The 22509-nt window shown below is 42.5% G+C and overlaps 1 protein-coding gene across 1 annotated transcript in view; it reads left to right on the top strand.

Annotated features, from left to right (window-relative positions):
• Window positions 1-3156: 3156 nt before the first annotated feature.
• LOC115162239 (protein kinase C eta type) overlaps window positions 3157-22509 on the top strand; it is a 56832-nt gene continuing 37479 nt past the window's right edge. Inside the window, exons 1-2 of the mRNA XM_029713363.1 lie at window positions 3157-4131; window positions 13965-14028. Of these exons, the coding sequence (XP_029569223.1) occupies window positions 3781-4131; window positions 13965-14028 (415 nt within the window). The 5' untranslated portion in view covers window positions 3157-3780. The remainder of the gene's footprint in view (window positions 4132-13964; window positions 14029-22509) is intronic.

Below are 22509 nucleotides of genomic sequence, written 5' to 3'. Positions count from 1 at the left end.
GGCCACAATAGTGAGCAGCACAGTATGGGGCTTTGAGCAGGCTCTGTTTTTGGGAAGTGGGGGGTGCATTTGCCTTTCCCCCCGATCCCCTTAGCACTTCGCTGAGCCCTTAACGCGGCCCTGACGCCTCACTGGCAGAAGCCACGCTGCCCCACATCTGGAGCCAATTACCCAGGAGGGGCTTTGACATAACCCCCCACCCTCCCACACTGGATGGCCCAGTCTCACACACACATTCCTCTGCTTTTCACAACATTCTCTCATTCGCTCTCATTTTTCCCTTCGTTCCCTTCCTCTAAGTCTCTCTGTCTCCCAGTCTATATTTCTATATCCTGTCTTCTCTCACCCCCTAACTTATCTTTTTACATCTACCATGGTACTGTTCACACACAATCTGCTTGTCTCTCCATATTAAACTTGAAATAGGAAAAACAGAACTCACTCTCTGTCCCTACTCCAAAAAGGGTGAAAGTAGTGGTAAAGTGAGCTTTGAGGTCTCATGCACCCTGACTGGCACAAACTTTCTCTTTCTTGCTGTCTCTATCTCTCCATGCCTTTTTCCCTTGCCCTCAACCTGTACCAATTAAGGTGTCACGTTTCCCACCGGCAGAGTGCTGGTATGAAATATGGACGTGTGAATAAAAGGGACACTTAGCACCAAATCAGCTTTTACGACTGTGATTTATGGCCTGCTGCTTCTCCCCTCATTTCATCTAAAGGACTGCTGTTTTTATTTTGCTGGGGGAGAGGTAAACTGAGGGGCTCAAAAGCTAGTGGAGGGCAAACATACATTGACTTAGTTCTGCAAAGAATAAATAGTACGTTCTCACAATAACAAATCAGTGGTTACTGTCATTCAGAACTGACCTGCCCCAAATTGCATTCAACCATCTTGGCTTATTGTTTTGCAATTGTTTGGCATAATGCCACTGGTAATGATGACACATATAGCCGACAGATCTCTTTTGAAGGGTTCACTCTGGTTTATCATGTACCTTTGATATCTCTGTTTATAGCCCTGTGAGGACAGTGAGTAGGAACGAAATATACTGGTGGATTACACATAATCAGCTCATTTGGCCTAGTTCAGTGTGCAGGAGTCTCTAGTTGTACCCAACCTGAAGGGGACGAGAGGTCCAATGTAGCATTAGGTGAGGGGGATAGTGTTGGGCTACTGCCCCTGTGAGGGATGGAGGTAATTGGGTTGGGTCTGGCATGGTGTTTGTATACTAGCCGCATGGGCCTTCCCTTACCGGGGTCACACACAGAGGGCTGGGAATGGAGCTCACCATACCTGGCCCATATTACCCATATTCCCTGTTGTCCCATTTGGCACCAATGCTATGGTTCATTAGCTGCAGCTATAGAGTGTACCTGGGCAGGGAGCCAGAGAATAGAGCTGTCCAGGGTTACAGGAGCATAAATCGTAATGTGGACGGTGAAGGGAATGTGGAATCACTACAGGTGGCAGTTACTTTAGTCGTACCATTGAATACCCTGGACTGTTACAGCCTGGTTGAGGTAGCTGCTTCTGTGTTAATGTGTACAAGAACGTTAACATGCAATTTTAGAGTTTACACCAGAGGTGTGTCCTTGCAAAGAAATGCGTGATTATATGTATGAGAAAGTGTGGTCGTGTGTGTTTGTGGAGTACACACCAGAACACGCGTTTGAGTCCAGATGTGTGTGATCATAACTCTTGATTTGGGCATGGCAACAGCTGTAGGGAGGAGAGCATAAAAATGGGTGAAAAACGGGAGAGAGTTAGAGAAATAGAGAGACCAAACAAATCACCCTCCATGATCGTATAAACGCCAGCCAGTGAAACGACTGCTGTGGAGAAAAATGTCTGCGGTAGCCTAAGAAACAATTATCACTGTCAAGATGAGGAAGTAGGGCATGTAAAAGTAAAAATGGAAAGATGGAAAGATGGAAAAAAACAAAAGATTGATGATGAGGTATGAAGGAGGAAGATGGCTATCAAATTAACTTTCTTGAGTTCAACAGCAGTCTCAGCCTGCTCTCTGCTGGACTGTATGGTGTAATGCTCCACAAAACTGGCAATGAAAACCAATGTACAGTATTCCTTGGGAATATTCAAAGTGAGGAATGGTTACTCACAGACCATGGATGATGGATCAATTGAATGTGTTTTTACTGGTAATGAAAGTTGTCTCAGGAGGTTGTTTTAGACCACTTTGATGTATTACTGGCACGCTTGTCTTGGAATTCTATTGTATGAGGTCAAATCCCTGTCAGTAATGACTCCATGTCTGACTGAACACACTGACATACACATACATCTGTAGTATTCAGGTTAGTCATTCTGGGGTGATAATTGTGAAAAACATACGAAACCACACTATCCTATCTGTCACTTTTATTTCATCACTGTCTTCTTTTTATAAGGGCAGGTAAAAGCTGTTGTTTATAAGACAGGCTCTATCCCTGAGATGTGTAAGAGCCGTGTTAAAAGCTTTGTTTTTTAAGACCATCTCTGTTCCCGGGATGTGGCCCCTTCATTGGAAGCAGCTGGAAGAGAGAGATGTGGGGAGGCGATGTTTGGCAGAGAAGGCTGAGAAGTCAAGTCTAACACTAATAACGGCCAGACTTTGATCGTGAGAGTGAAATATTTACTGACCTCAAAGATTGACAGTGTGGCACCGAATATGACCTTTTTTTGCCACAAAGATTGGGGTCAAGGGAGTTTGGAAATGAGGGCAGACAGAGGAAGATATTCAGAGACAGAAAGGTTAAGACTGGAGGGGAGTTGGAACTAACCCATGAGTTAAGGTCATCATTAGCGCTTGCTGGTTACTTTCATAGGTCCTCTGAAGCTCTCTTTCAGAAGAAAACTCTTGCCTTTAATTTCCTCCTTTTTGATTCTGGTGTTATTAGCATTCAGCATAAATCAACTCCACAGCGCCCATCCTTACAACTCAGATTAAAAGCCCACTTGTTTCTACCATGTCTTGCAGCTCATGGCTATGTGCCTTTAAATGCATCTTCACAGCTCTGCCAGGTGAGACAGGATATTTTTCACACAAGAACTGTACAAGAGACCTCTGGAGGCTAAATGGCTGTAGTCACACTTTATGTATATCACAAGGGGGTGCTATTTCCTTATCTGCCGAGGACAGGGGAGTCATTTCGATCGCCTACCCTAAGCAATGCAAGTGCACTACGGTAGTTACAGTCTTAATGCTACTTTACCACATTATTATATCAATCCTTGATAATAACCGGTGAGACTAATATTGACAAGACCTTTTACAGTTAGTTGTAGCATGCCGATTAGTCAGAACAAAATGAAAACAAGTGCATTGAGAAAGAGATAACTCTATAGAAAGCATTATCGTGCATGGTCGCTACTTCCTTTTTACGGAACTTGCCTTGTGCTTCCTTGAAGTAGACATAGGTCGTTCTCAGAACGTGCGCGCTTTCTGTATAGCCTACCTCAGCAGTGTTGTTTTGGGAGGCAAGGTCACGCGCGCTGGTCCAGGGAACCGCTCACGACCGAGGGTCAAGAGCACGGTGCGAACGCGTCACCTGCAAATGCCTATTGACGAGCAATGTCTTCGAATTGCTCTAGGACGCAACATTGGACTCCAATTCACAGTCAAAGATATTGATTTATATTATTTTGAAATTAGGTCAGTATGTAGGGATGCTTCACATACCTAACGCAATAGCGTAGTTTTAATGAGTTTAAGTCTTTTTTAATTAATTTTTTTACTTTGAACTTGTATACGTTTTTTTTTCTTTCTTTAGAGGAACAATATGAAGTTCAACGGGTATCTGAAGCTTAGAATTGGTGAGGCGTTGGACCTCAAACCAACTACTTTTTCTCTTCGCCACTCTGTAATGTTCAACAAAACGGCTCCCACTCTAGACCCTTACCTTGTGATAAAGGTGGACGAGTACAAAATTGGACAAACGCATACAAAACAGAAAACCAACATGCCAACTTACAACGAAGAGTTTTGCCTCAATGTCAACGACGGCAAACATATAGAGTTGGCTGTATTTCATGATGCACCCATAGGGTATGACGACTTTGTTGCCAACTGCATTATTCAATTTGAGGACCTGATCAAAACCTCGAACACAGAAGAGACTTTTGAAGGATGGGTGAGTAGCTTTAAAGCGGCAATCATTAGTTAAAACAGTAATAAAGCCGACTCCCTGCCCTGTTCCTATAAAAAGCTGAGAGATGTAGCTGAAGAAATGTAACTACTAGCAAATTATTTTTTTACAACAAAACCAAACGCACCATTTCACATTTGTTCGGATGGTGCTGAAAATGCTGAATATGAAAGTTGAACGTTTTGGAAATAACCCTTTATCCCTGGGCGCTGTGAGGATGAATAGGGACTGATGTGGCTGTCATGACACAATTGTATCCACTTGGCAATTCACTCAAATAGCCTTTATGATAAAGCAGAATGAATATAGCTAGACTGTCAGTAAAAAATACCCTGATCATATTTTCCTTTACCTCTCTGAAAAGTTCCCTTGGAGAACTTTTGGAAAATTTGCATATACACATTCCATACTGTACTGTTTGGTGATAAACTAATGCCAAGGGCCAGATGTAAGGGAGTAGGCACTTCTAAATACATCCCCATCAGTAGTGCTACTTGTAGACCTGAGATGCATAGTTTACACTCATTTTGTCATTCCCTTTCCAGTCCTTTCTTTACAGGGCAAGAGCCGATAGTGTCCTTTCCCCATATGGAGCTGCTAATTATAGGCGGCATCTTAGTGAATGTCTGTGTGTTTAGCTTAAGCCTAGTCTCGAAAACCCAGACCCATATTAGTACATTATAGGAAGCAACACGTCTGTCTAGAGACTAGCTTGAGCCTGTCGAAAAGGCAGAAGCGACATCGGCAAAGGGTCATAACCACAAATGCCGTTCTAATGTGTTAATTGTGCTCCCTGCTAGCAGTATGTCAAGCATTGCATTGTAAAGTGTGCTGGAAACCACAACCAGCAGAGACTTTGCATCTAGGGTCGGTGACTTGCCTGCACAAACAAGCTGAAGTGTGATAATACCCTATCTTACTGCATCTCGTACAGTCACACAAATACAGCCACTGATAGATGTTAAAGTGACAGTATCAAAAGAATGACCTGTTTTTACTTTCTACATTTCTCTCTCTGGTTGATGTGCATTGCTTTGGGGGCTACATGGATACCTCTTTATACCATTGTAGGCTACTATTGGTTTGGATTATGTTTGTCACTGGAGAGAGTACTGCCCTCTATAACATAGTTTCACTTGTCTGGTTTACTTTTGGTCCTAGAGAAGTAAACAAATCATTTTAATAATGTGTAACCTGAACCTGTGCGAACTGGGATCGTCTGTGTGCTTTGAGATCCACCATCCTCCAGTGGCTGTCTGGGCTTCTTATTATCTCTTATGGTCATACAGTCCAATTTTTAAAATTAAACCTTTATTTAATTAGGCAAGTCAGTTAAGAACAAATTCTTATTTACAATGACAGCCAAACCCGGACGACGCTGGGCCAATTGTGCACCACCCCATGGGACTCCCAATCACAGCCAGATGTGATGAAGCCTTGATTTGAACAAGGGACTGCAGTGACACCTCTTGCACTGAGATGGAGTGCCTTAGACCGCTGCGCCACTCGGGAGCAATGGTCTGACATACTCAACCTCCTCTGTCATGGTGCCAAAAAGCTATTAAGCAATACTTCACAATGTTGGCTATGAAGCCCAGAGTCAGATGAACTGGTGGATACCATTTTTATGTCTCCGCATGCAGTTTGAAGGAAGTTGCTAAATAGTGTTAGCGCAAACGCTGGTTAGCATTGGCTCTTACAACTACCTCTAACTTCCTTCATACTGGATGCAAAGACATACAAATGGTATCCATGACTTCCTTCGACTCTGGTGAAGTATCCCTTTAACCTCTTGAAAAGTAGAATCTGAGATTTTTTTTGCAAAGCTTCCACCAGGGGCCAATCAATGAAGACCAGAGTCAGTGCAGTGGGTGTATCTGTGAGGTTTTATTGACAGAGATGTGGGCATAGCCTGCCCTCACACTTTATGACATGCACTCTTGACAGCACTTATCTGATAGATCTGAACTGTTAAACTTTCTTTTTGATTTGTTAGCTGTCTCAGATGAAGTGCTTGGGGCCCTATATGCATGACAAAGAGTAGAGACTAGAGAGTAGGGCACAGGCCTCCACACGCCAACTCCACTGTTATTGCTGCTTTCCCAACGTCTGCTTGACGCTCCAAGTCTCTCTCAATCCCATCTCATCTCCCTCGTTTTATAACCTCTGTTGGCTCAGAGCCAATAACATCACTTTCTCTTTCTTACCTGTGTTCCCCTCTAACCAGCAGGGCAATTCCACGATAACGGAATGATGCTGAGACTCAGATTTCTCACTTTAAAATGTATGTCAAACAAAATACAATGATTGCAAAGTTAAACATACCATACAACTCTATGCACAAGGACTACTTTTTAACAATTTCCACTGAACATTTTACAAAATCACATTTACCTGGAAGAACAGCACAAACTGTCATTCTGTTCCAAAATTAGCATCTGCAGTGTTTTTTTAAGTAAATGTGTTTTTGGACAATGTTAAAAGTAGTAATTGTGCTTAGAGTTGTATGGCAGGTAGCCTAGTGGTTAGTGTGTGTTGGGCCACTAACCAAAAGGTTGCTGTATCGAATCCCCGAGCTGACAAGGTAAAAATCTGTCATTCTGCCCCTGAACAAGGCAGTTAACCCACTGTTCCCCAGTATGCTGTCATTGTAAATAACAATTTGTTCTTAACTGACTTGCCTAGTTAAATAAAATAAAAATGTCCCTTCAAAAAATGATTACAAACTTTTAAAGTGTTACTGTGGAATTGCTCAGTACAATGTTGCATATTAAACACAGACTTTACAGAGTGTCTTAAATCTTAGGGGGGCTATTGGGACACACATACAATAACTTGACTTCTTATTTCACTGTTACACAGAACCTTGACCAGCACCATAACACTGTGTGCCTCTCCCCCCCCCCCCCCCATGTCAAAGTACAGAGGAGCAAAGAGAGAGTCTGTGTTGTGTGTCAGGACAAGCAGGCATTACAAGCAGCAGTTTGAGGTGTTAACCTAAAAAATAGCAACTCAAAATAGAAGCATGCAGTCATATGTGTCTCATCGGCCTGTGGCTCAGCCTCATGTGCCACCCACCCACTCCTCTCACACTCCACTCACATCTTCAACACTGGGGGACAGTTTCCATTAAGACCCACAACTTACACCTGTGACAACTTCAAATAGTGGCTGTGTTGAACCATTTTTCCGGTTCATCGAAATGTTGTCTCTTCTAGAAAGGGTTGGGGACTGAATACACTAGACTCAGTTTAACTCTAAATGTCTGTCAGCAGCTTCTACTCCCTGAAAAAAACACTTCCTCCATTGCTCTGTGGCTCAGTCAGGCAAAGTTCCTGCTTTTTAAATTTAGTGTGGTCCTGTTCGCATCAGAGCTTGATTTAGTCTGAACACTTCTGTCTTCATCTGTCTCTGGAGTCCTAACTGCATCAGCTGCTTCAGAGTACACAGACCCAGGGCTCTCAGAGAGAGAGAGAGAACGGAAGCTAACAGTAATGGGTGACAGTAGGCTAATAGTTTGAGGTGTGTGTGTGTGCTCAGCTGAACACAAAGGAAACATGCTTGGAGGGTGATGTCTTGTCAAGGTCAATAGTTAAGGAATGAGAGAGGTGGAATTATCATAATATTCTACACAAATATTTCTTTAAACTGTGTTCTTACTCGTAACAGTTCAGAAAGTCACCACCACACCCCTTCTTTAACTACATTTAAATGTTAAAACCTATTATTCTATTTGTGTACCCTTCCCCACGCTTGGCTAGTACATGGTCTTGAATAACTAATTTCTTATAACCAATTAACTTAAAATCTGACTCCAGAAACGTTACTTAGTTACACAATTGAATTGCAGTATTTTTTTGCAGTATTAATTCATAAAATAATTCAGTGACATTCAAAATATAACTCTTCGATATGGATCTAACGATAGACTTCAAAATTAACCAATCAGTGTAGCATCATGCACAAGCAATAGACTTCAAAAATACATAGCAACAATTCATTGTCATTCACCATCAAGTACAAAACATACACATTCAATTACCTGTTGCAATCTTATATAAAGGTGGGCATATAGTGGTACAGAGAGGGGTCAGATGTTGAGTCTCAATTCTCTAAAATGTACCAAATACCTGCTTACGCCCGTCACTGACAGAAATAGAATGTTGGCATATTGTTTTCATTTCTATGGTATCCAGCTTCTCCTGGTGAATGACAGATGGCAACATGGTTCAATCTGCTTTGTGTCATTGTTGAGAGCAGCGACGTCTTCAATCTCCATGACAACCAAATGAAATCAGCAGGCAACAACATTTGTTATAACACTTGGGCTACAGTCAGCAAAGATGAGAAGCTGAACCAATAGTTCCAATCTGTGTGTGATGTAAATTGCTGTGCAACATGCGTTACCAGACTGCCTTATAACTCAAATTCCAAATTCTCACCTGATGACCTGATCGCCCTCTCACTGTGCCTCAACATGTGCGGTGCTTTCCCTCTTTCTACTGACTGTCTCTGACCCCTGCCATGACAACCAAATGAAATCAGAATGAAGGCAGCAACTGTTTTGTTATAGCATTGGGCTACAGTCAGAAAAGATGAGAAATTGAACTTATAGTGCCTTCCTTATGACTCAAATTCTCACCTGATGACCTGTTTGTCCTCTCCCTGCCTCAACATGGGCAGTACACTCTCACTTTCTCTATTGCCTGTCTTTGAACCCTCCCATAATCATATGATCAAATACCATTATCATATGAAAAAAATGTCTGGCCGTAACAATGATGGGTTAGCTTATTAACAAATTTGATTCTGCTTTTATTAGCTAAATTATTTTCTTTACTGTTTGGCAATAGGTATAGCTAGCTAGCTGACAACATAGTCCCAGTCTATTATGAATTGTACTGTAGTTAGCTAGCTAGCTATGTAGCCATTCATTAATTTGGTACCTCCATTAAGGGCACTAAATACTTTTTCACTAGGGTGAACAGTGACTAAGTGCTGCTCATCTGGAACTGCAGTTGAAAAGGGGAAGATACTGTGCTAGCGAGCTAAAATAGCCAACCTAGCATTGCATCACTCACTATAAAACCATTTTTACACTATCTCATCACCAATAAATAGTTCACTAGTTACACAGGAACATAGGAATAGATTTATGAAATGTTCATGAACTTTTACTTGTTTTAAAATGTCAAAACATTCATACATTGGATTGCTCTTGAATATAACTACCCAGGGCTCAAAAATGTTTTTTTTCGTCACCAGGACAGAATCCTCCCAAAGTGCAACTTTTAACATCCCGAACTGTAGATGACCATCCCACATTAAAATACACTATACATACAAAAGTATGTGGACAGCCCTTCAAATGAGTGGATTCAGCTATTTCAGCCACACCCGTTGCTGACAGGTTTATAAAATCGAGCACACAGCCATGCAATCTCCATAAACAAGCATTGGCAGTAGAGCTGCCCCGGTGAACTGTAAGTGCTGTTATTGTGAAGTGGAAATGTCTAGGAGCAACAACGGCTTAGCCGCAAGGTGGTAAGCCATACAGGCTCACAGAATGGGACCGCTGAGTGCTGAAGCACGTAGTGAGTAAAAATCGCCTGTCCTCGGTTGCAACACTCATTAGAAAGTTCCAAACTGCCTCTGGAAGCAACTTCAGCAACATAACTGTTCGTTGTGTGCTTCATGAAATGGGTTTCCATGGCCAAACAGCCACACACAAGCCTAGATCACCAAGCGTCGGCTGGAATGGTGTAAAGCTCGCTGCCGTTGTGCTCTGGAGCAGTGGAAACATGTTCTCTGGAGTGATGAATCACACTTCACCATCTGGCAGTCCGACGGACGAATCTGCGTTTGGCGGATGCCTGGAGAACGCTACCTGCCTGAATGTGTAGTGCCAACTGTAAAGTTTGGTGGAGGAATAATGGTCTCGGGATTTTTTTCATTGTTCGGGTTAGGCCCCTCAGTTCCAGTGAAGGGAAATCTTAACGCTACAGCATACAATGACATTCTAGATGATTCTGTGTTTCCAACTTTGTGGCAACAGTTTGGGGAAGACCCTTTCCTGTTTCAGCATAATGCCCCCATGCGCAAAGCGATGTCCATTTAGAAATGGTTTGTTGAGATCGGTGTGGAAGAACTTGACTGGCCTGCAAAAAGCCCTGATCTCAACCCCCATTTTATTTATTTATTTTACCATTATTTTACCAGGTAAATTGACTGAGAACACCTTTTTATTTACTGCAACAACCTGGGGGATTAATGAGCCAATTGTAAGTTGGGGATGATTAAATGGCAAGATTGGGAATTTAGCCAGGACACCGGGGTTAACACCCCTACTCTTACGATAAGTGCAATGGGATCTTTAATGACCTCAGAGAGTCAGGACACCCGTTTAACGTCCCATCCGAAAGACAGCACCCTACACACCTTTGGGACAAAACTGACAAAATAAAAGAAACACTTGAGTAAATGAGGGATACAAAGTATATTGAAATCAGGTACTTCCACACAGGTATAGTTCCTGAGTTAATTAAGCAACTAACATCCCATCATGCGTAGGGTCATGTAAGATATAATAATGCCCAGTTGCCCATCATTTTGGCTACCATGGCTAGAATAAGTAATCTCATGGGGTTTAAAGGGTGGGTGTGTGTGTGTCTGTCTGTCTGTCTGTCAGTCAGTCAGTCACCAGAACTCAAACCAATTGAAGACTTATGGAAGATTCTGGAGCTGCGTCTGAGACAGCGTTTCCCACCACCATCAACAAAACAACAAATTATGGAATTTCTCCTTGAAGAATGGTGTTGCATCCCTTAAATAGAGTTCCAGACACTTGTAGAATCTATGCCAAGGCGAATTGAAGCTGTTCTGTCGGCTCGTTGTGGCCCAACGCACTAAGACACTTTATGTTGGTGTTTCCTTTATTTTGGCAATTACTTGTACATAAATAATTAGCCTGCATCTCGAAGTGTAGCCTAAATGATATGTCCACACTGATGCTGACATGAGGGAGGCGCCAGAAAATGTAGCCAAACTTTTAATTACATAAATATAGGCTAAATGCCACTCATGTTTGACAAATATAATGAAGGATAATTAACATTAACGTCTAAAGACTTGATTCTGTTGACATACTCGAGGCACGGTTCGTTCAGATCAAATGGGTGTGTTCCCGCTAATTGTGTTCCCGCTAATTGCATTTTGGAACATTTGCATGTAGTCTGTACTGCCGTATGCGCGTTGCTGTGTTTACTCGGAACGGGCCGGCTGCCTCTGGGGACCAGGCGCAACCAAAAGCATATTTGGCGGTGGGGGGATCCAATCATAAAATGAGGAACATAAAGCCAGCAGCTGCCTGGCACTTTACAGTGGGGATATGTTTTCCAATCAATCAAACTAATCATGGTAAGATATTAACGGGGGTCAAATTGACCTGTTTCTAATATTGGGGTAGTCATGACTCCCCGTCCCCATGCCCCCGGCAAGTTACTCACCTGGCTGTAAGTAACCTCAGTTTCCATTTTAGTGGTTTGTGCATGGCCTCCGCAGCACTGTGGAGCTCCTTCAGGTTTCTCACTGTGGGCCTAATACAAACCTTTCGGTCTCCGTCAGTCTCATTATGTCTATTATCTGTCTATGTGTGTAGGTCTTCTTTATACTTACAGTGCATTCAGAAAGTATTCAGACCCCTTGACTTTTTCCACATTTTATTATGTTAGCCTTTTTCTAAAATTGATTTTTGTCATCAATCTACACAACCTCATGCTGACAAGGCAAAAACAGTTTTTTTGGCAAATGTATGAAAAATAAGAACTTAAATATTACATTTACATAAGTATTCAGACCCTGTACTTTGTCTAAGCAACTTTGGCAGCGATTACAGCCTCGAGTCTTCTTGGGTATGATGCTACAAGCTTGGCACACCTGTATTTGGGGAGTTTATCCCATTATTCTCTGCAGATCCTCTCAAGCTATGTCAAGTCGCATGGGGAGCGTTGCTGCACAGCTATTTTCAGGTTTCTCCAGAGATATTGATCGGGTTCAAGTCCGGGCTCTGGCTGGGCCTCTCAAGGACATTCAGAGACTTGTCCCGAAGCCACTTGTGCGTTGTCTTGGCTGTGTGCTTACTGTTATCCTGTTGGAAGGTGAACCTTTGTCCAAGTCTGAGAACCTGCTCCAGAGCACTCAGGACTTCATCAAAGATCTCTCTGTTCTTTGCTCCGTTCATCTTTCCCTCAATCCTGACTAGTCTCCCAGTCTCTGCCGCTAAAAAATATTCCCACAGCATGATGCTGCCACCACCATGCTTCACCGTAGGGATGGTGCCAGGTTTCCTCCAGACGTGACGCTTGGCATTCAGGCCAAAGAGTTCAATCTTGGTTTCATCAGACCAGAGAATCTTGTTTCTCATGGTCTGAGAGTCCTTTAGGTGCCTTTTGGCAAACTTCCAGCTGGCTGTCCTGTGCCTTTTACTGAGTGACGTCCGTCTGGCCCTCTACCATAAAGGCCTGATTGGTGGAGTGCTGCAGAGATGGTTGTCCTTCTGGAAGGTTCTCCCATCTTCACAGAGGAACTCTGGAGCTCTGTCAGAGTGACCATCAGGTTCTTGGTCACCTCCCTGACCATGACCCTTCTCCCCCGATTGCTCAGTTTGGCGGGGCAGCCAGCTCTAGGAAGAGTCTTGGTGGTTCCAAACTTCTTCCGTTTAAGAATGACGGAGGCCACCTTGTTCTTGAGGCATTTCAATGCTGCAGAAATGTTTTGGTACCTTTCCCCAGATCTGTGCCTCGACACAATCCTGTCTTATGGACAATTGCTTTGATCTCATGGCTTGGTTTTTGCTCTGACATGCACTGTCAACTGTGGGACCTTATATAGTCAGGTGTGTGCCTTACCAAATCATGTCCAATCAATTGAATTTACCACAAGTGTACTCCAATCAAGTTTTAGAAACATCTCAAGGATGATCAATGGGAACAGGATGCACCTGAACTCAATTTGGAGTTGCATAGCAAAGGGTCTGAATACTTATGTAAATAAGGTATTTCTGTTTTCGCTTTGTCATTATGGGGTATTGTATAGCGATTGCTGAAGAAAATGTATTTAATCAATTTCAGAATAAGGCTGTAACGTAACAAAATGTGAAAAAAGTCAATGTGCCTATGTCTGTGTGAGATGGATGTTATCTTCACTGGAGCAGGGTGTCATTTTAATAGAGCTAGCTCAACCAGCTGGACCTGCTCTCCAGTCTCTTCACCACATTGCTCACATTCTCCCCACATTCCATACACACTCAACCCTTCCCAGCACACACCTACATGCTACATACCGGTATGTTAAAGAAAGACCTAACTATGCAGACGTTTTTATCTCTATCACATCATTTCTGGGTAACAATTAAGTACCCTTCTGTGATTGATTGTTTTGAATGAAATGGTAAAAAAGAAACAGTTTCTTAGTAAAGAGCAATTTCTCAATAAATATTTTTCTAGGACTGTCTTGGAGTGGTCTGAGTGGGGAGGGAAACTTGAAAACTAGCTGTTATTGGCAGAGGTTTGGATCTCTTTGTTATTGGTCTATTAACTATATTACCACCTGGTGATGTCACCAGGCAGGCCAAAACATCATCCCACCAAAACCAAGCGGCCTTTTCTAACAACTCATACACTAAAAGGACATCATTATAATTTTCACAGTATTATCCCAAGCTTATAGTGTGGAAATATATATAAAACACAGGAAAATCACGTTTGACTGCACCGGGCCTTTAAATAGTCTAGTCTAATGTCTCCTGTGTTTGTGTGCAGGTGGACCTGGAGCCAGAGGGCAAGGTGTACATACTCATAGCACTCAATGGCTCCTTCATTGATGGTAAGAGTTTTTCACTGTATCTCACACTAACTCTCTATCTATTTCATCCATAGATGGCAGTACTATCTCTCTCTCCCTCCCTCTCTGTTCCTATCTTTTTCATTTCTCTTACACTGAGACAGCATACATTCTTTCAACTCCTTAAATATTCTGTAATATTTTGTTCTATTCGACCCTCCTCCCTCTAAAGTTAAAAGTCTGTCTGTCTGTCTGGCTGCTTCAACACAGCCACTGATGCAGCTGATAACCAACAGGCTGTCAACAGACATTCGGCATCACAAAAACCTGGTTGTGTGTATGTGTAAACCTGGTTGTGTGTATGTGTGCGCGTTTGTGCATGCCTGTGACTGACTTACTGTAAGACATACTGTAGATGCTTTGACTGATGGGAATCCTATCTCCTTTGTTTCCTATTAGATAGATAGCACATTGTGCTTTTATCACCCATATTTCCTGTCTGAATAAAATACTCCCCTCTAGCAGTTTGTATAGTGCTCTGCCGGGGTTTTATCACCACTGAAAATCATCAAGACCTTATCTAAACTGTGAAATAATACATATTAAACCCTAGTTCTTGCTGTGGCAAATCAAACATCATTCAATAGCTGACAATTGAGTACCATTCTCAGTGTAGTACTCCACCATCTGTCTCTCTGACGGGTGTCGGGACTCTAAAACATACAACTTTTCGCTGTTCGTATGTGGTTTTAGCACCTCACAAATATAAAAATAGTTTAACTATTACTCTAGACAGACACACACACACGCACACAGACATACACACTCACCTATAGACACGCACACACTCATCCATAATACCATACATGATATGATCAGTGGCATGTATTCATGGATGCCAAGGGAAGCCAGGCTTCCCCAAAAAATGTACCAAGAAAATAAATCAAATAAACTCCTTCAAGACTGTTGGAAAAGCATTCCAGGTGAAGCTGGTTGAGAGAATGCCAAGAATGTGCAAAGCTGTCAGGGTGGCTATTTGAAGAATCTCAAATATAAAATATATTTTGATTTGTTCAAAACTTTTTTTTGGTTACAATATGATTCCATGTGTGTTATTTCATAGTTTTGATGTCTTCACTATTATTCTACAATGTAGAAAATAGTGAAAATAAAGAAAAACCCTTGAATGAGTAGGTGTTCTAAAACTTTACACTGGTAGTGCAGTCTCTCTGTGTTTCATAAATTTCCTTCAATTCATAAGAGGCTGAACGTATCTCACCGGAGAAAGCATCCTAGCGAACGAAACAGCGCCCCTCTGTCTCAGTATGTGTATCTATGTGATGCTGTCTGATCAGAAAGAGTATGACATTGTTGCCGCCCGTAATATTGAATGCAAGGGAAGCCAGCAAGTATTTTGCCTCCCTTGATAATAGCCAATCAGCTATTAAACTGAGTGAGCTCAGCTTTTAATGGTCCTGGCGCAACAAAAACATTTTTCAAGGGAAGACAGTTTGGATTTGGCTTCAGACCAATCACATCACAGGCCAATCATCATTACTGACAGAAAAAAACTTGAATTGTTGTGTTGTTCTCCGGTGGCTAGCTAGCTAAAATCGTCCCTTTCCTAAATTAGCCATGGATGGAGATAGGGATTTGGACTTAATTCTCCATACTGGCCAATCATTAAAACAGTGATTCTGATCCAACCATAAATTCGTACATTGTGCCCCTGGCCTGAGAGGATGGAAGTTCAATGTGTAGCTAGATTGTAGTATGCTAATGTTAACTAGCTGGCCATGAAAGGAAGTTAGGCTAGCGAGCAAGTATTTTAGCCAGGTAGCCTAGGTCAACAAAAACTAAGTGTGTACTGTGTGACAGTCATAGATCGTTTAGGCAACATGAAGGGAGAGAAATACTCCTCAGAATCAGTTTGAAAGAAATAAGCTTTTTGTGCTTATTTAACATTTCTGGGATCTTTTGTTTCAGCTCATGAAACATGGGACCAACACTTTACATGTTGCGTTTATATTCTTGTTCACTGTAGTTGTCACTCTATTAGACTAAGCATAGGTGATAAGATGTTGAAATTGAAATGGTGCTGGAATAGGGGAGACGGCTCCAGTTTTCTTTGCGACTTGCGGTAACTCTCTGTGGCTCTAAATAAATAGTTGTTTAGTAGTGTGAAAATGTCAGAAACATTACCTTGCTCTACCATGCTGTAGGTCATGTAACTGTTTGCTACATGCAATATGTTTTGTGGACTTCTCCGGTTTTGTAATGAAACATGTGTTGTTGACTTTATTCTGCCACTGTGTCTTTATTGCCTCGTGCCTTAGGCCTGTATGTCATGGTGGTAAGGCATGTGAACTAACAGGTTATAGAGCAATCAATGCATTTATCACAACACCGGTTGTAGTATGGCTTTTTTGTCTTGGATTGGTTTCCCTGGTGATTTTACCCACGCACCAATTTTTTAAATATTTTTATTTAACCAGGTAGGCAAGTTGAGAACAAGTTCTCATTTTCGACCTGGCCAAGATAAAGCAAAGCAGTGCGACACAAACAACACAGAGTTACACATGGGATAAACAAACGTACAGTCAATAACATAATTGAAAAATCTATATACTGTGTGTGCAAATGTAGTAAGATTAGGGAGGTAAGGCAATAAATAGGCCATAGTGGCAAAATAATTACAATTTAGCAATTAAACACTGGAGTGGTGGATGTGCAGAAGACGATTGTGCAAGTAGAGATACTGGGGTGCAAAGGAGCAAAAAAATAAATAACAATATGGGGATGAGGTAGTTGGGTGGGCTATTTACAGATGGGCTGTGTACCGGTGCAATGATCGGTAAGCTGCTCTCACAGCTGCTTAAAGTTAGTGAGGGAGAAGTCTCCAGCTTCAGTGATTTTTGCAATTCGTTCCAGTCATTGGCAGGAGAGAACTGGAAGGAAAGGCAGCCAAAGGAAGAGTTGGCTTTGTGGGTGACCAGTGAAATATACCTGCTGGAGCACGTGCTACGGGTGGGTGCTGCTATGGTGACCAGTGAGCTGAAATAAGGTCGGGCTTTACCTAGCAAAGACTTATAGATGGAGCCAGTGGGTTTGGCGACGAATATGAAGCGAGGGCCAGCCAACGAGAGCATACAGGTCGCAGTGGTGGGTAGTATATGGGGCTTTGGTGACAAAATGGATAGCACTGTGATAGACTACATCCAATTTGCTGAGTAGAGTGTTGGAGGCTATTTTGTAAATGACATTGCCAAAGTCGAGGATCGGTAGGATGGTCAGTTTTACGAGGGTATGTTTGGCAGCAAGAGTGAAGGATGCTTTGTTGCGAAATAGGAAGCCGATTCTAGATTAAATTTGTGATTGGAGATGTTTAATGTGAGTCTGGAAGGAGAGTTTACAGTCTAACCAGACACCTAGGTATTTGTAGTTGTCCACATATTCTAAGTCAGAACCGTCCAGAGTAGTGATGCTAGACTGGCGGGCAGGTGCGGGCAGCAATCGGTAGAAGAGCATGCATTTAGTTTTACTTGCATTTAAGAGCAGTTGGAGGCCATGGAAGGAGTGTTGCATGGCATTGAAGCTCGTCTGGAGTTTTGTTAACACAGTGTCCGAAGAAGGGCCAGAAGTATACAGAATGGTGTCGTGTGCGTAGAGGTGGATCAGAGAATCACCAGCATCAAGAGCGACATTGATGTATACAGAGAAAAGTTTCGGCCTGAGAATTGAACCCTGTGGCACCCCCATAGAGACTGCCAGAGGTCCGGACAACAGGCCATCCGATTTGACACACTGAACTCTATCTGAGAAGTAGTTTGTGAACCAGGCGAGGCAGTCTTTTGAGAAACCATGGCTGTTGAGTCTGCCGATAAGAATGCAGTGATTGACAGAGTCGAAAGCCATAACCGATGGCGGTTATGATATTGTTTAGGACCTTGAGTGTGGCTGAGGTGCACCCATGACCCGCTCGGTAACCAGATTGCATAGCGGAGAAGGTACGGTGGGATTCGAAATGGTCAGTGATCTGTTTGTTAACTTGGCTTTCGAAGACTTTAGAAAGGCAGGGTAGGAGAGATATAGGTCTGCAACAGTTTGGGTCTAGAGTGTCTCCCCTTTGAAGAGGGGGATGACCGTGGCAGCTTTCCAATCTTTGGGGATCTCAGACGATATGAAAGAGAGGTTGAACAGGCTAGTAATAGGGGTTGCAACAATTGCGGCGGAAAATTTTAGAGAGGGTCCAGATTGTCTAGCCCAGCTGATTTGTAGGGCTCCAGATTTTGCAGCTCTTTCAGAACATCTGCTATCTGGATTTGGGTGAAGGAGAAATGGGGAGGCTTGGGCAAGTTGCTGTGGGGGTTGCAGAGCTGTTGACCGGGATAGGGGTAGCCAGGTGGAAAGCATGGCCAGCTGTAAAAAAATGCTTATTGAAATTCTCGATTATCATAGATTTATTGGTGGTGACAGTGTTTCCTAGCCTCAGTGCAGTGGGCAGCTGGGAGGAGGTGCTCTTATTCTCCATGGACTTTAGTGTCCCAGAACTTTTTGGCGTTTGTGCTACAGGATACAAATTTGATTTAAGATGGTGAGGAAAGCACTTTTAAAGAATAACCAGGCATCCTCTACTGACGGAATGAGGTCAATATCCTATCAGGATACCCGGGCCAGGTCGATTTGAAAGGCCTGCTCGCTGAAGTGTTTTAGGGAGCATTTGACAGTGATGAAGGGTGGTCGTTTGACCGCAGACCCATTATGGACACGGTAATGGTTCTATCTGGGCAGTGATCGCTGAGATCCTGGTTGAAGACAGCAGAGGTGTATTTAGAGGGCAGGTTGGTCAGGATGATATCTATGAGGGTGCCAGTGTTTACGGATTTAGGGTTGTACCTTGTAGGTTCCTTGATCATTTGTGTGAGATTGAGGGCATCTAGTTTAGATTGTAGGATGGCCGGGGTGTTAAGCATATCCCAGTTTAAGTCACCTAACAGTACAAAGTCTGAAGATAAATGAGGGGCAAATAATTCACTTATGGTGACCAGGGCACAGCTAGGGGCTGAGTGGGGTCTGTAACAAGCAGCAACAGTGAGAGACTTATTTCTAGAAAGGTGGATTTTTAAAAGTAGAAGCTCAAACTGTTTGGGCACAGACCTGGAGAGCATGACAGAACTCTGCAGGCTATCTCTGCAGTAGATTGCAACTCCACCCTCTTTGGCAGTTCTATCTTGGCGGAAAATGTTGTAGTTTGGGATGGAAATTTCAGATTTTTTTGTGGCCTTCCTAAGCCAGGATTCAGACACGGCTAGGACATCAGGGTTGGAGGAGTCTGCTAAAGCAGTGAATAAAACAAATTTAGGGAGGAGGCTTCTGATGTTAACATGCATGAAACCAAGGCTTTTACGGTTACAGAAGACAACAAAAGGTTGTGCCTGGTGAATAGGAGTGGACCTGGGGGCTACAGGGCCTGGGTTAACCTCAACATCACCAGAGGACAGAGGAGGAGTAGGATAAGGGTACGGCTGAAGGCTATTAAAACTGGTCGTCTATTGCGTTGGGGACAGAGAATAAAAGGAGCAGATTTCTGGGAGTGGTAGAATGGATTCAGGGCATAATGTTCAGACAATGGTATGGTAGGATGTAGAGGTCGACCTTTTAATCGGAATGGCCGATTTAATTAGGGTCGATTTCAAGTTTTCATAAGAATCGCAAATCGGTGCCGATTTTTAAAAAAAAAACTTTTTTTTTTTTTAAATAAAATACAAAAAATATATATACAAAAAAATATATATATATATATTTTTTTTTATATATATTTTTTGTATTTTTTATATATTTTTTGTATTAGACCTTTATTTAACTAGGCAAGTCAGTTAAGAACACATTCTTATTTTCAATGACGGCCTAGGAACGGTGGGTTAACTGCCTTGTTCAGGGGCAGAACGACAGATTTTTACCTTGTCAGCTCAGGGATTCAATCTTGCAACCTTATGGTTAACTAGTCCAACGCTCTAACCACCTGCTTTACATTGCACTCCACGAGGTTACGCGAATGCAGTAAGAAGCTAAGGTAAGTTGCTAGCTAGCATTTAAACTTATCTTATAAAAAGCAATCAATCAATCATAATCACTAGTTGATGGTTGATATTACTAGTTTATCTAGCCTGTCCTGCGTTGCATATAATCGCTTAGGTACACGTTGCTCCAACCATAAACATCAATGCCTTTCTTAAAATCAATACACAAGTATATATTTTTAAACCTGCATATTTAGCTAAAAGAAATCCAGGTTAGCAGGCAATATTAACCAGGTGAAATTGTGTCATTTTGCGTTCATTGCACGCAAAGTCAGTGTATATGCAACAGTTTGGGTCGCCTGGCTCGTTGCGAACTAATTTGCCAGAATTTTACGTAATTATGACATAACATTGAAGGTTGGGCAATGTAACAGGAATAACATTTTGTTTTCGAGATGATAGTTTCCGGATTCGACCATATTAATGACCTAAGGCTCGTATTTCTGTGTGTTATTATGTTATAATTAAGTCTATGATTTGATAGAGCAGTCTGACTGAGCGATGGTAGGCAGCAGCAGGCTCGTAAGCATTCATTCAAAATAGCACTTTCGTGTGTTTTGCCAGCAGCTCTTCGCAATGCTTCAAGCATTGCGCTGTTTATGACTTCAAGCCTGTCAACTCCCGAGATTAGGCTGGTGTAACCGATGTGAAATGGCTAGCTAGTTAGCCGGGTGCGCGCTAATAGCGTTTCAAACGTCACTCGCTCTGAGACTTGGAAGTGGTTGTTCCCCTTGCTCTACATGGGTAACGCTGCTTCGAGGGTGGCTGTCGATGTGTAGGAGCGAGGAGAGGGACGGAAGCTATACTGTTACACTGGCAAGACTAAAGTGCCTATAAGAACATCCAATAGTCAAAGGTATATGAAATACAAATCGTATAGAGAGAAATAGTCCTATAATTCCTATAATATATACAACCTAAAACATCTTACCTGGGAATATTGAAGACTCATGTTAAAAGGAACCACCAGCTTTCATATGTTCTCATGTTCTGAGCAAGGAACTTAAACGTTAGCTTTTTTACATGGCACATATTGCACTTTTACTTTCTTCTCCAACACTTTGTTTTTGCATTATTTAAACCAAATTGAACATGTTTCATTATTTATTTGAGGCTAAATTGATTTTATTGATGTATTATATTAAGTTAAAATAAGTGTTCATTCAGTATTGTTGTAATTGTCATTATTACAAATAAATAAATAAAATCGGACGATTAACCGGTATCTGTTTTTTTTTTTTGTTGGGTCCTCCAATAATCGGTATCGGCGTTGAAAAATCATAATCGGTCGACCTCTAGTAGGATGTGAGTACAGTGGAGGTAAACCTAGGCGTTGAGTGACGATGAGAGAGGTTTCGTCTCTTGAGGCACCAGTTAAGCCAGGTGAGGTCTCCGCATGTGTGTGGGGTGGGACAAAAGAGCTACAGTGGGGGGGAAAAGTATTTTGTCCCCTGCTGATTTTGTATGTTTGCCCACTTACAAAGAAATGATCAGTCTATAATTTTAATGGTAGGTTTATTTGAACAGTGAGAGACAGAATAACAACAAAAAAATCCAGAAAAATGCATGTCAAAAATGTTATAAAATGATTTGCATTTTAATGAGGGAAATAAGTATTTGACCCCTCTGCAAAACATGACTTAGTACTTGGTGGCAAAACCCTTGTTGGCAATCACAGGTCAGACGTTTCTTGTAGTTGGCCACCAGGTTTGCACACATCTCAGGAGGGATTTTGTCCCACTCCTCTTTGCAGATCTTCTCCAAGTCATTAAGGTTTCGAGGCTGACGTTTGGCAACTCGAACCTTCAGCTCCCTCCAGAGATTTTCTATGGGATGAAGGTCTGGAGACTGGCTAGGCCACTCCTGGACCTTAATGTGCTTCTTCTTGAGCCACTCCTTTGTTGCCTTGGCCGTGTGTTTTGGGTCATTGTCATGCTGGAATACCCACCCACGACCCATTTTCAATGCCCTGGCTGAGGGAAGGAGTTTCTCACCCAAGATTTGACGGTACATGGCCCCGTCCATCGTCCCTTTGATGCGGGGAAGTTGTCCTGTCCCCTTAGCAGAAAAACACCCCCAAAGCATAATGTTTCCACCTCCATGTTTGACGGTGGAGATGGTGTTCTTGGGGTCATAGGCAGCATTCCTCCTCCAAACACAGCGAGTTGAGTTGATGCCAATGAGCTCCATTTTGATCTCATCTGACCACAACACTTTCACCAGTTGTCCTCTGAATCATTCAGATGTTCATTGGCAGACTTCAGACGGGCATGTATATGTATTCTTGAGCAGGGGGACCTTGCGGGCGCTGCAGGATTTCAGTCCTTCACGACGTAGTGTGTTACCAATTGTTTTCTTGGTGACTATGGTCCCAGCTGCCTTGAGATCATTGACAAGATCCTCCCGTGTAGTTCTGGGCTGATTCCTCACCGTTCTCATGATC

Source organism: Salmo trutta, chromosome 25 (genome assembly GCF_901001165.1).
Source record: "Salmo trutta chromosome 25, fSalTru1.1, whole genome shotgun sequence".
Classification (NCBI taxonomy): Eukaryota; Metazoa; Chordata; class Actinopteri; order Salmoniformes; family Salmonidae; genus Salmo; species Salmo trutta.
Note: the sequence above shows the minus strand (reverse complement) of the source record. Positions and strands in the feature narration are given on the sequence as shown.